The following is a 13,988-nucleotide window of genomic DNA, read 5'->3' as shown; positions in this document are numbered from 1 at the left end:
CATTCGGTTTATTTATTGTCTGGAATGCACAGAGACGGATTGGGGCTATAAACACTACAAAGCTAAACTTAAGTCTTAAAATGAGGTTGTTATTATGTGGATCAAGGTCTGGTGCAACAACTCCAGATGTATTTGTGGTATTTCAGTCAAGAGACATGGTACCTTCAATGCGCATGTTGAGGTCCGTGAGGTTTTTGCTAAAATGTTCCGCATGCATTAAATTTTGCAGCGTATCCTCATCAAGCTGGTTCCCGAGACTCTTCACCGTCTTTTCCTATCAATTTAAACACAATGTTGAACATGCAATCAATTCTGTGTTCGACACCAAACAGTCCACGCAATCCTGCAACCTTCAAAGCACAAGTAAAAAAATAATAATAATAATAATCAAAATAGGTATTCCGTGCTAAGCTAACATTTTCATTTTATCATTTCTGATTATATCGAAATACAACTTCACTGACCGATTCACTGAGCTTTTTTATGTATGATACGATATCTTGTGTGGAGTCTTCCACTCCCTGGGTCTCTGTTTTTATTTCAGACAGTTGGTTTCTCCAGGCATGAAACTGATTCTGAAACACACAAAGAAATACAGTTCAATATCGTTAGCTATTCCAAATGTCAACTGTGTGTACTATTGCTTACTTTGGCTTTTAAAAATGTTTTGGTTGACATATCTTTCTTATGTACCTGCAGGTGTTGAGCGGTGTAGTTATAGTATTTGACTCTGTCATTAACAGCAGCCCCAGTGGAAATGTTCAACACTCCAACCCTCAAATGGTCCAGCGTTTTGTTGGACAGTCGCAGGTCTCCGATAACATGCCAAATACATTCATCACAACCTGCAAAGAATTGAGAGGTGTTTGATCAGGATCAAAACTGGTTATGGTGTTGTTGATTTGCTTCTGGAGTTAATTCATCTTACTGATATTGCACAGGTTAACCGTTGCAGGCTCTGGTAGGCACTCTCCTGTTTGCATATCACAATGACCGCTCTCACAGTCACACTCTGTAGAACAACATAAACACGCATTCCATATTAAACTGTACAGCTTTATAGCTTTTGGCTGAAAGACAATGAAAATTTCTGCAGCTGTTAGAGATCGGAGCAGCGGGGCGAGGGATCTATAAAATTTGCTTCTGGCTGGCTGAGAGGTACATCGTTACTATATGTTAGCAGTACTGGCTGCAGATGTGAAAAGACTGTTTCGGCAAGAGCGATTGAGAACATTCGCATGATCTATCATCTTTAGACAACTTACTCTTGCAGCCAGAGGCACTATAGTCCCAAAAGCCTGGGAGGCACCTTTCACAGTAACGACCTCCGGCGCCCGGGCGGCACAAACAGCTGTGAGTGAGAGAATGGCAGGTGGGACGAAGAGAAGCTGGCCTGCATTCACATCTGTGACATCCTTGGCAGCTGGAGAAACCCGAGTAACCCTCCTGAATTACAAGTACCAAAAGGAAAAAAACAACAACAATGTTAACCCTTTACCCGTTACCGTGACTACTGTTCTGCCCAAAGTAAAATTTTCACAATTGTTTCATAAAGGTTTAAAAAAAAAAAAGGGGGTGGGGTTGATAACATTTCATTATGTGAAACGTCATAGTTCATGTCATTCCACGCAAAAGGTAATTGTGTTTAAAATAATATCATTCTAGTCAGTGTTTGTTTACCCGTATTTTATTCTGAGAACGTTGTTAGTAGTCGCAATGCATTGTGGGTAGCAGATGTCGGACGAGTCGCTGCAGAAAGCCTGACTGTAGTCGTTCTAACTGCTACTCCTGTGTTACATTCCTTTTCTGTACACCTTCAACAGCAATGGCTGTACTTTTGATTGTTTTTAGCGGTATTTAGAAATCAGTTTTGGAGATCGTTTTCGTCAAGTGTAGTCCCTGAAACTTGCGAGCTCGGAGCACTGTGTACGAACGTAGCAGTGCCGCTAAATTGGTCCTAACGGTCTAATTAGCATGCGAAAGAATCGCGAAAATGCTTTTTTTTTGTCACACTTAGAGCTGCATTTATGTCTGTTGTTTGGTACTGGACAAGTGTTGTATCTATTTGATTACAAGAAGCTAATGCATGTTTTTAATTTGTTTGACTCAACATTTCAACGAGCTGATGTCACAGTTGTTCACTGTATGCTGTCAAGACGAGCATAATAAAGAGCAAGACGCTCAGTTTAATGGCTCATGAAGATTTGAGTTTGGCTTGCTGTTAACCTGTGTTAACATACCCAATGTATCCAACACGTATTCATAAGAGTACAACAACAGTGGACAGCTTATCAGGTTACAGGTTATAATTATTTGTGCATGAAAGAGTTCAGACCCAGTGACTGATTTTGGGGACACAGAGGTCCAACCTTTCCAGAATCGCGCTCTCTTGAGGATCCAGCTGGAACACAACCATTTTATATTCACTAACATTGTCGAGGAGCTAAAAGACTGACTCAAAATTAAACTTCGATGGTTACTGTATTTTAGCAAGTTCTCATTTTTGATACTCAAACATCACACATTAAAAAAAAAAAATGCAAATGGCATACCTGTCAACTTTTCGGAGCGCCAACCTGTATAAACTACCAAAAAAATCCTTATAAAGAGCAAAAAATCCTTATAACATACCAAAGCATTTTATATGTCAAAATAACGGCAGAAAAAACCCTACGAAATTTTCAATGATATTTATTGTAGATCTCCATAATACAATGTCTGGTTAATGTATAATCATCATTCTACTTAGTGGCATTACTGTGTTCGGAATTGTATTCCTGCGTTACTTTTTTCACCAACTCCAAATGCTGACCCATCAACTCGGAAGTTACAGCATCCATTCATATTTACTCTGGAAATGAAAGCATTCGAGTAGACTAGCACCATTCTGGGCAAAAGCAAACGGAACTACCTGTTAGGGGGGGGAACGGAAATTTTCAGAATCTGTATGATTTGTGCGATACGGCCATATACGTAAGATTCACCACAAAATCCGTATGAACTATGGCTAAACCGTATGAGTTGACAGGTATGAAATGGTATATTTTAGTTCAACACATTTAACCATGTACAACTAATGTACATGTCCGAATTTTTTTGTCAGTGAGCCTGATATGAATTTAAGGCAAATATATAGCGCCCTATTTTTATGTCCAGCGTGTCTAGCGCAAAGCGCAGTCTTAACTGTATGTATGCATCTATGGAGTTTTCTTTCTTTGGGTATGAATAAAGGTTTTCTTATTCTTATTGACGAGACCAGATGTCAGCAACCCAAGGCTCTTTAACCTCTTTGTTGCGCCTCATCTAGTGCAGTGGTTCTTAACCTGGGTTCGATTGAACCCTAGGGGTTCGGTGAATTGGTCTCAGAGGTTCGACGGAGCCTCTGCCATCGAGGTTAAGACACACCCGACTCAACATGTACAATTAGTTATGACATGCCCGCTTGGCCATCACTGGCTGCAGATGATCACATTACATTGCTTGTCAATCAGCGCTGCGGGAAATTTAGTTCGCTCAGTAGTCAATGTGTGAGTGTCGTGGTAGTATGTCGTAAAATTAAAAAAACTTACAGGTATGTCTTGAAATTGTATTTACTTTTGTTTTGTTTTGAATAAATGTGTTTTTTATGTCTTGAATTTGTAAAGAGTCATATTTTTGTTTTTCACTAATGAAGGGTTTGGTGAGTGTGCAAATGAACTGGTTGGGTTAGGTACCTCTAACAAGGTTAAGAACCACTGCTCTAGTGTTAAAAAATTAAAATGAATAACTATTATTCATTTTTAATTTCTATTTACACATGATTATTTTGACATTTTTTTTGACGATTACGTTTGTAGCCCTCGCCTTTGCCTGCCGCCGGGCTCTAAAGTGTGCTGCAACCCATTCAGTAACGAGTGTGTGACCCATTCAGTAACCATGAGTATAAAAAGCAAAAAATCTGTGACAAAAAAAAAGAAAGTTTACTCTGCGTGGACAGATGAATTTGCCTTCACTGCCAATGAAGCTGGATTACTGGTCTGCTTGATTTATCGGGACAAATTATTGAACAACAAGATTTCATTTTTGAAAGACATTTTCAAAACAAGAACACAGCATTCACGAAAAATAAATAAATAAATAAAGAAGAGCGCAAGAGAGCAAGATCTCCCCTTGCGGATTATGTAGTCTGCCACACGTTAAGAGGGAGGAAATTTCATCATACAGCAAATTTTACAATAAAGTTGTTACAGTAATCCCTCGTTTATCGCGGTTAATGGGGACCAAAACCACCCGCGATAAACGAAAATCCGCGAAGTAGCGTCCAATTATCATAAACAGGTAAAAAAAAATATTTTTTTTTTTAAAGTCCGCAAACGGTCCTCAAGAAGCTGCAAAACAACAGCGAGTCACATAGAGCAACATATACAGTACTGTACTCCATGTATATGTAAAAAAAGATTTTTTAAAAATATGTTTGAAAAAATCCGCGATGCACTGAAGCCGCAATAAACGAATCGCGAAGTAGCGAGGGATCACTGTACTTGACTTGACAACACGTGACATGGAGGACTAAAGACCGCCTTGCACCTACAACCGTGTGTCCGTGTGTGAACCAAAAAATACTTGCCCCGTGCCATGAGGTCATGGTGTTCTATTAAAATGTTTTTAAGGTGGTTACGATTAGAATTTCCTCAATGAATTGCTTTCTACAATGATTGACAGGGATTATCCTATGTTCTTGTCATCCATCCATCCATTTTCCACCACTTATCCGGGGTCGGGTCGTGGGGGCAGAGCTTTAGGAGGGAAGCCCAGACTTCCCTCTCCCCAGCCACTTCTTCGAGCTCTTCCTGGCGGATCCCGAGGCATTCACAGGCCAGCTGGGTGACATAGTCTCTCTAGCGTGTCCTGAGTCGTCCCCGGGGTCTCCTGCCAGTGGGACATGCCCGGAACACCTCACCAGGGAGGCGTCCAGGAGGCATCTTAATTAGATGCCCGAGCCACCTCATCTGGCTCCTCTCGATGTGGAGGAGAAGCGCCTCTACTCTGAGCCCCTCCCGGACGACCGAGCTTCTCACCTTATCTCTCAGGGAGAGCCCGGAAAACCCTGCGGAGAAAACTAATTTCGGCTGCTTGTATCCGGGATCTCGTTCTTTCGGTCACGACCCATAGCTCGTGACCATAGATGAGGGTTGGAATGTAGATCGACCGGTAAATTGAGAGCTTCGCCCTGTTCTTGTCATATTTACGAATTAAAATGATGATGAAATCCACCATGCGTCCGCAGAGCGCCAAATCCGTCTGCCTGCGCCTTGATTAAATACATTAAAATCACATTACACCATTACACCACCTGCGCCATGGACTTAGATGAAGGTTTTAGGTAATCTAACATTTTGTCTACTTTTTTCTCACCAAATTGGTAGACAAGCCAGGAGAATGTAAAAGAAAAGGCCCGTTGTCCGCCGGAATGTCAAGACACACGCAATGTCGTCTATCAAATTCAGAAGCACGCTCAACAAGACTTGCCCCAGGACAAAAATGAAGTTGCCCCCATTTTTACACCAAGCACAGTCTACTTTCTGTGACCAACTTGTCAGATGCGTCGGGGGCATGGCATCTCCGTGAGCCAGAACCCATCTCAAACATGCTAAACTAGACTTGCCGTGACACAAAATAAAGACGTGCCCGTTTTTATGCTGAGCACAGACGACAGTCTACCAAAATAGGGCCTATAGTCTCTCCAGCATGTCACGTGTCATCCCCATGGTCTCTTCTCTGTGGGACGTGCCTGGAGCACCTCAACAGGGAAACATCCAAGAGGCATTCTAAATAGCTGCCCAAGTCACCTTATCTGGCTCCTCTCAATATGGATGAGTAGCGGTTCTCTTCTGAGTGGCTCCGAGATGACAGAGCTTTTCACCCTATCTCTCATGCTGCGGTCAGACTGAATGGGTGTTGAGCATTTCGGGTGGTGCGATCACATAGATAGTCAATGCAGAAATGTGGGAATGCATGCGTGTGCAGATGAAGCATCTGACGCGACGCGAGTGTGGGCGAGCACCCGGAAATGAGCTTTTTCGGACATTTAGCTGGGGCTTGAAAATGTTCATTAAAGAGGCGTCGTGTCGTCAAGGATGGACTTTACTGTGTCTCACGCAGCAGAACAAGCACAAGCTTTGCGCTTGTGCTTGTTCTGCGGCACACACAGCGTGGTGAAATTAAAAAAGAAAGAAAAACATAGGACAATGTAATCGGGCTCTGCGGAAATGAGACATATACAACATAGCCAGTTTCCAATGGCTGGGACTGAGCCAAAAAGGAACTTGGCTTGGAAGGAGAAAGGAAGTTGATGTATCTGGTGCATGTGTTGACAGCTGTTGAACTGTGAAATAAGATTTACATTAACAATCCGGAGCCAAAGTACAGTGGCTTGAGAAAGTATTTCAGCCCATTGAACTTTTTGACCTTTTGGCATATTTCAGGGTTCAAACAAAAAGATATAATATCGATTTTTTTTTGTGACACAATCATGAAGTGGAATGAAATTCAGACGATACTTTAACTTTTTTTAGAAAAAGAAAAGAGGGGCACACAATATTATTCAGACGCTTAACTGTCAGTGCGGCCAACTCACTCCAGAAGTTCCGTGATGATTTCGGAATGATCTAATGTTGATCTAAGTTACTGGCGGTGATAATGGAGTCCACCTGTCTGTAATCGAGTCTCAGTATAAATGAACATGTACTGTGATGGTCTCAGAAGTCTTTTAAAATAATACTGGGGGCAATATTTGTCGCACGCTGCACAAATTGAGCCCTTATCGACGAGTGGCAAGAATAACTACTTCACTAACCAAGGTCAACCTTCCTTGGTACTAATGCTCACTGAGAGACTTCTACAACAAAAAATGTATGAGGACTTTTAGAACAAAATCAACTTCTGTGGTGATAGGGTCTGGGTTTGAGTCTGGCATCAAGTATTTGACAAAAAAGGGATTCAGGTATTTTTAAAAAAAGTACAACTAATACAACATTCTCAATCTCTTCAGAACATGAACAAGATTGGTAACCCGGTCCTCTCTCTCATCTCTCTGGTACTTTGCATACTTCTCAGCATCTAATTTCTTAAGCAACGCAACATTCTATGTGCATTCAGGTTATGTCGGGGTGCCTCTCTGCTCTCTGCTTCTTGAATTTGGTTGTTCTCATCGCCAACCTTTCTCTTCAAAGCAGGTTTAGAAAAATACATTACTGGCACAGGGTGACAGGATATCTTTTCCTTCCACTTCAGAATTACATTTCTCTGAAAGATGTCTTGAGTCTGAGCTATGGTAGCCGATGAGTGATGAAGAAACACACACATACACACACAAAGCGGCTCCGGCAATAACATGGCAAAAAAGGTGGGGACTCCAACATTCAACTTTGATGTGCAGTTGGGTGCTGAACACTGTCACCCTGCAAATGGCCCCCAGGGCATGAGTTTGAGACCCCGGATATAGATGTACGTGTGGATATGTACCTGACTGACCAGCGAATAGTGAAGATCTGGTACATTTTTGTGTCCCCCGCTAACTGAATATTATTGGGTTTGCACGTACCGTATTTTCTGCACTATGAGGATTATAAGGCGCACCATCAATGAATGGCCATTATAAAACTGTTTTCAAATATAGGGCGTGTTGCATTATAAGGCGCATAGATTAGAACCTACAATAGTGGCTGTGCTATGCATCCACGAGATGTCAACCTTTTATTCTGTATTTATTTTGGTCAGGAATTCTGAAAACTCAAATGGTGTACTTGTGCTACGACTAAAAATGTGTGTCTTCTCTTGTTTAATTTTTTTTCATCTCCCAATTAACTCCATAAATTAAATAATTTATCTTAATGAACCATTTACCAGCGGGACCAGGTTTGTCTTACCTCACAGCGGTCACAGAGTCGTCCGGTGACGCCTGGTTTGCAGTGACACACTCCGGTCCTGTCATCACATGATGATGTGCCGCATTTATTGCACTCACACTCTGAGAGAGACACAAGACACACAGCATTGTGTTACAGGTTAAAATATGTCACGGGCATTGTGAAAAGTTTATTTTTGGAATTGCAACGTCTCAACAAGAGGCTTCATATCATGAAAACCATGTGTTCAGGACATATCTATGTTGCTCATATGAAAAAAAAACACACACAAGAAAATAACTATTTTGCTGGAAAGTCCTTAATGTATTCAAACATTGTGTAAAACGTTAAAAAAACACTAAAAAACAAAAACAAAAAAAACAATACAATGATTTGCATATCCATTTTAACCAAATTCAATTTAATACAGTGGTACCTCTACTAACAAACGTCTCTTCATACGAAATTTGCAAGTTACTAAACGTCTCAACAGTAAAATATTGCCTCTAGTTCCGAAAGAAATTTCAAGGTACGAAAGGTAAAAATACAGTATGGGCTGCTTCTCGCAGCTCTGAGTTTCCTGAACGCAACATACTTATAGCTGCTCTGCTATTGGCTATTACCAAACATCATGCTGGCATCCCATTGGCTAAGAGGGACTTCTACCGTACATGCCTAAGTGTGTAGATATACAGATATGTGTCTATACAGTGTCCTTGTCATTTGCCCCTTGTGCCATGAGGTGTTCCGATAGTTTTACATAAATGTGAATCACCCAGAGAAAGTATTCACCAGTCGGGCGATCGCACACTATGCTGATGTTTGCCTTGGACATTTTCGAAGGATTGTTAAAAGCTGACAAAAGCAAACGTCCTTGGATTAGTTCTTTACAAAACGCCAGGCAAAAACCACTGAAAATGTCCAAGGCAAACATCAGCATAGTGAGCGATCGCCCGACTGGTGAACACTTTTTCTGGGTGATGATTCACATTTACGTAAAACTATCAGAACGCCTCATGGGACAAGGGGCGAATGACAAGGACACTGTATAGACACATATCTATCTATCTGTCTATCTACACACCTAGACACATACGGTAGGGGTCCCTCTTAGCCAGGGGTGGGCAATTATTTTCCCTGGGGGGCCAAATGAGAAGCAGAAAATATTGTGGAGGGCCGGGCTAAAAGTTAGAAAGAGAAATAGAAAATAAAGAAGATAGCACAATGTCTTTGTATGCCAGTAATAATGTAACATTCTCCTCCACCATCACACACAGCACCGGTTCTCCTCAAGGATGTGTACTGAGCCCCCTGTTGTTCACGCTCTACACATTTGACTGCTCTCCGACTCTTATTAGCGGTCTAGTTTGCGGAAAGTTTTTAACATGATAACAATCAAACCATTCTAGGAAATGTTCATTTACTCGAGCCACAAGCAATTCACTCTGAGCATGGAAATTGCCAGAATCGGACTGAGTAAGAATCGCTTCCTTGTTTTTCAAAGTCTCATAGATTTGAGTCTTTCCGACTCCAGGCGTCTCCTAATGTTTCGTACTTTGTTACCCGTTTCGTTTAATCAGATACATATCACTTTCCCTTCCATGGTCATTACTCTCTCCCTCCATCTTCATCTTCCCCTCCCTCCCTGTGCTCTACAACTTGAAGTAACTGCGCCACCTGGTGTTGAAATACCTGTCATGACAAGTCCAAACGAAATGAATGCAATCAAACCTTAATTGTGCACCAATCTTCGGCGGGCCGGATTAAAAAGACCAACAGGCCAGATTCGGCCCGCGGGCCGTAGTTTGCCCACCCCTGCTCTCAGCCAATGGGATGCCAGGAAGATGCTCAGGAATAGCCAATGGCAGAGCAGCTATAAGTATGTTGCGTTCAGGAAACACGGAGCTGCGAGGAGCAGCCCATGCTGTATTTTTACCTTTGTGATCTTGAAATTTCTTTTGTAACAAGAGGCAATATTTTCCTGTTGCGTTGTTTCGTAACTTGAAAATTTTGTATGAAGAGACATTCGTAAGTAGAGTTACCACTGTATCTTGTTTTTGAAGTGTGTTCATTTGAGAAAAGGTTGAAAACGATTTGCAAATCCTTTTAAGTATGTATTTTCAACAACACCCACACGTCATTGGAATTGGAGTTTTGAAGGTAACACAATATCTCTTGTCATTGTGTGTTCAAAGAATTATGAGCATGTTTTACCCATAGCAACTATGTCAATCCTTTAGAATTCCAAAGCAGTTCTACATACATTCAGGTCTGTTATTGGACCATCACAAATTTAATTTACTGTGTAAGCATTCCAATGTGCCCCCGAACCTCTGCAGTTCTTGGCACCGATGGCATCACCGTAGAAACCCTGTGCACACCTCTCACAATTCGGCCCGCCAGTGTTGCCCCAGCAGTGCTGGCAATGGCCGGTCACATTGTGGCACCAATTAAAGATCAAGTTTGGGTCAGAGTTGTCATTACAGTCACATCTCTTGCAGGAACCACCAACTGTCATTGGCATGCCATAGTAACCCGGAGCACACCTAGATGGAGAAAATGCCGTTAATACAATGAAGTAACCTTTTGGTTTACAATCAATTATGTTTTGTTTTTAAATTTCAGTTTGTTGCCCATTGAGTTTATACATATTCTGAACATGTTAATGAAAAACGCTGCTTGTAACAATCTCTGTGTGTAACTCTGTGTGTGTACGTGTGTGTGTTGTGTGTGTGAGACACATTAAATAGAGAAAGAAATCCTAATAACATTGTCGCTAGATCGAGTGGAAGTTGACTAAAAAGACAGTGACCAAAATTGAAAATACAAATGTATTTCTGAATTCTTGGATTGACTTCATATTTTTGTGGGCCTGACTCAAACTAATAGTGTGGAATTTTTTCTCACTTAATGTGGTATTCTATTATTGGAGACTATAAGGGCTTCACTGCTGTCAAGCTCAAGCCAGCACAATCAAATCTAACATTTCGCGATGCATGTGGCATGGGTAACTCAAACCTATGGTTCAGTTATTTTGATAGGTAGATGAGAGGATATAGAGGAATAAAGCAAAATTTCAGAAAATTAAACAAATAATAATAAATAAAGAGGGAGGTGGGGGGAAAAAAACAACATACATTGTCATTGTCAATCTCGTCTATGCACAGGTGCTTGTCGACCTCTGTGGATGACACATGTTGAATGCTGTGGCAACATAAGCCTACCCAGTACTCACCTCTCACAGATATGTCCAGCATAACCCTCTTTGCACTTACACCGTTGAATGTCACCCTGCCTGTCACAATGGACTGCAAAACTGGCCGGAAAAAAAAAAAAACCACAGGCAAAATTATTTCAAATACTGTGCACCACTGAGCAATATTGAACTTTCAGTGTGAAGATAAAGTACAGACATGCATACTTATTTGAGGGGACAGAGAGAGGGCAGGCGCAGGGTTGGCAGCTATGGCGTCCAACCTGGCTAGGTGCCAGCATGTAGCCATCTTCGCACATTTCACAGAAATCACCCATACTGTGATCGCTGCAATTCTGAAAGGGTCCAAGTACAACAGATCAAAATTTTTAAGACCTAAAATTTACATGATTGATCTTGTGACAAGTAAGAAGCCTCTCCTAAGTGTGACATTGGAGGCTAGTAGTTCCATACAGTTTGAAGAAAAATTATGTAGACCCTTTGGAAATTCCTGAATGTCTGACTACATTTCAGATATACAGGTCACAGAAATGGACTGACGGAGTGTTCTTATAACTCATCGGCCGCAATATTGTGTCCATGTTTTTACTGAACACCACGCATAAACCCCTCCATGTGACATCACCTTATTGTAGTGGTGGGGTTTGAGTGGCCAAAAGATCCTTGACCTGGGTTGTCTGGGGCTTTATGGCAGTGGCAGGGTTACGAATGAAAAACAGGTCCAAGGTGAGGGACTAGACAAAGGATGGCTAAGGGACAACTTATGATGAATAAGAAAATTGCATCCAGTTTCCTCCTTCTGGAGCCAGGCTGGAGGTGGGGCTCGAAAGCAAGCGTCTACTGGCCAGACCTGCACTCACGGGGCCCGGCCGGTCTCACCCCAAAAGGACAAAATTGATCCCCCTTCCTTGGGCTAACCCCCTGTGGGAGTGGCCAAAGTGTTCGGGTGAATAGTAAACTGGTCGGCGGCCAAAGGCGGAACCTTCTTGGTCCAATCATCATGTAGGGAAACTGGATCTCGGGACACGAAATGTCACCTCTCTGGCAGGGAAAGTTCCGACTAGATATAGCTGGACTCCCCGCCGCACAATGCTAGGGCTCTGGTACCCATCCTCTCGAGAGGGGTTGGACACTTTTCCACTCAGGCGTTGCCCACGGTGACAGACACAGAGCTAGTGTGGGCATACTTATTGCCCCCCGGCTTTGCACCTGTACATTGTTTACTCCGGGTTCACTCCACTCAATGAGAAGGTAGCCTCCTTCAGGATTCAGGTTAGGGAACGGATCCTGACCATTGTTTGTGCTTATGGTTTAGTGTAGTTCGGAGTACCCACCCTTTTTGGAGTCTTTGGAAGGAGTGCTGGAGAGTGCTCCGTCGGGGGACAACATCATTTTGCTGCGTGATTTCAATTCTCACTCGGGCACTGACAGTGAGACCTTGAGGTGTGTGTTTGGGTGAAATGGCTCCCCCGATCACAACCTGAACTTTCCCGATCAGAACAGTTCTGCTACTGACTCCTGTGCTTGTCATGGATTGTCCTTCATGAACACCATGTTCAAACATAAGGGTGACCATATGTACACTTTGCACCAGGACACCCTTAGCCACAGTTCGATGATTGACTTTGTGGTCGTATCATCGGATTTGCGGCTGCATGTTTTCCACACTCGGGTGAAAAGAGGGCCGGAACTGCCAACTGATCACCTGGCAGTGAATTGGCTCCGATGGTGGGGGAAGATGCTGGTCCGTATTGTGAGGGTTTGTTGGGAACGTCTGGCAGAATTCCTTGTCAGAAAGAATTTCAACTCCGACCTCCCACCAGAATTTTACCCACATCCCGGACTAGGTGGCTAACATTGAGGTCGATCAGTGCAGTGTCTGCTGTGATGCAGACTCTGTATCTGTCTGTCATGGAGAAGAAGGAGCTGAGCTGAAAGGTGACCTAGTCCTACCCTCACTCATGGTCACAAGCTGTGGGTCGTGACCGAAAGAACAAGATCCAGAACACAAGCTGCCGAAATGAGTATCCACAACTCAGTGTGAATCTCCTCAACCAAATGCTGATTATAGTTGGACAACAGTTCGACCTCTCAAAACAGTTAGACTTTAGTAATATTCTCGGGATGTGCTGCTACAACATCCCAATTGGGTTGAGGTCAGGACTATTGGTAAATGTGCAAATTGTTTGTTCCTTCAATGATAAGCAACACACGAGGCCCTGAGACAGCAAAAATAGAGCTCTCTCTAAGTCTTTTGCTGACGCTCTAGGATTTCTCCTCTTATTGTGCATTCTGCACTGTCCTCTTGCAGTCATCGTTTGAGGATACAATACAATACAATACAATACATGCTGATTTATATAGCGCTTTCACAACAGCGGCAGCTCTAACAAAGCGCTTAACAAAACAGTTAACATAAAGTAAAATAATAAACACAACACATAACATAAAACTCGGACAGTCGTGCAGTCCTAACCACTTTTCCGTCACACGCTTTGTTGTTTGAAGCAGTTTGAGATGAAAGAGGACAGAATCAAAGTGTCCTTAACAGTGGATCAGAGACGTCATGCTCAAAATGTGCACACGTCGGCTACAAGCTAAGTTTCAAAGTCAACAAGAAGCTGTGGCATCCATTGACGAAAAAAGAGATTGGTTCACTTCTCCTGTCCCATGGAAATCCATTTCAATTCCAAGCGGCGACTCTCGGTTCCAAATACGCATCGGCGCTCTGCACCAACGCTCCTCTCTCCTCATCCTCAACTTCAGCAGCCATCCATCCAGCCGCACCAATGCCGACTGTCCCACAGCGCCAACATATCCACTGAACAAAACGGGGTTGTGAAAAATGCTGCCCATTACAGGCGCAAAAAACACAAGCGCCCCAGGTC

At 42.6% G+C, this 13,988-nt stretch overlaps 1 protein-coding gene across 2 annotated transcripts in view; it reads right to left on the bottom strand.

The window, feature by feature from the left end:
• Positions 1-13,988, bottom strand: part of lama4 (laminin, alpha 4) — a 57,179-nt gene that overhangs the window by 37,131 nt on the left and 6,060 nt on the right. For both annotated transcript variants that reach the window (XM_086100711.1, XM_086100710.1), the window contains exons 3-11: positions 11,308-11,435; positions 11,122-11,202; positions 10,218-10,432; positions 7,908-8,008; positions 1,266-1,446; positions 929-1,012; positions 694-845; positions 465-575; positions 163-274 (exon numbers count right to left, since the gene is read on the bottom strand). In XM_086100711.1, coding sequence (XP_085956837.1) covers positions 163-274; positions 465-575; positions 694-845; positions 929-1,012; positions 1,266-1,446; positions 7,908-8,008; positions 10,218-10,432; positions 11,122-11,202; positions 11,308-11,435 — 1,165 coding nt within the window. The remainder of the gene's footprint in view (positions 1-162; positions 275-464; positions 576-693; positions 846-928; positions 1,013-1,265; positions 1,447-7,907; positions 8,009-10,217; positions 10,433-11,121; positions 11,203-11,307; positions 11,436-13,988) is intronic.

This window comes from Hippocampus guttulatus, chromosome 20, assembly GCF_054856545.1.
Source record: "Hippocampus guttulatus isolate MCC_2025c chromosome 20, RoL_Hgut_1.0, whole genome shotgun sequence".
NCBI classification, from domain to species: domain Eukaryota; kingdom Metazoa; phylum Chordata; class Actinopteri; order Syngnathiformes; family Syngnathidae; genus Hippocampus; species Hippocampus guttulatus.
This window is presented reverse-complemented; position numbering and strand designations above follow the sequence as displayed.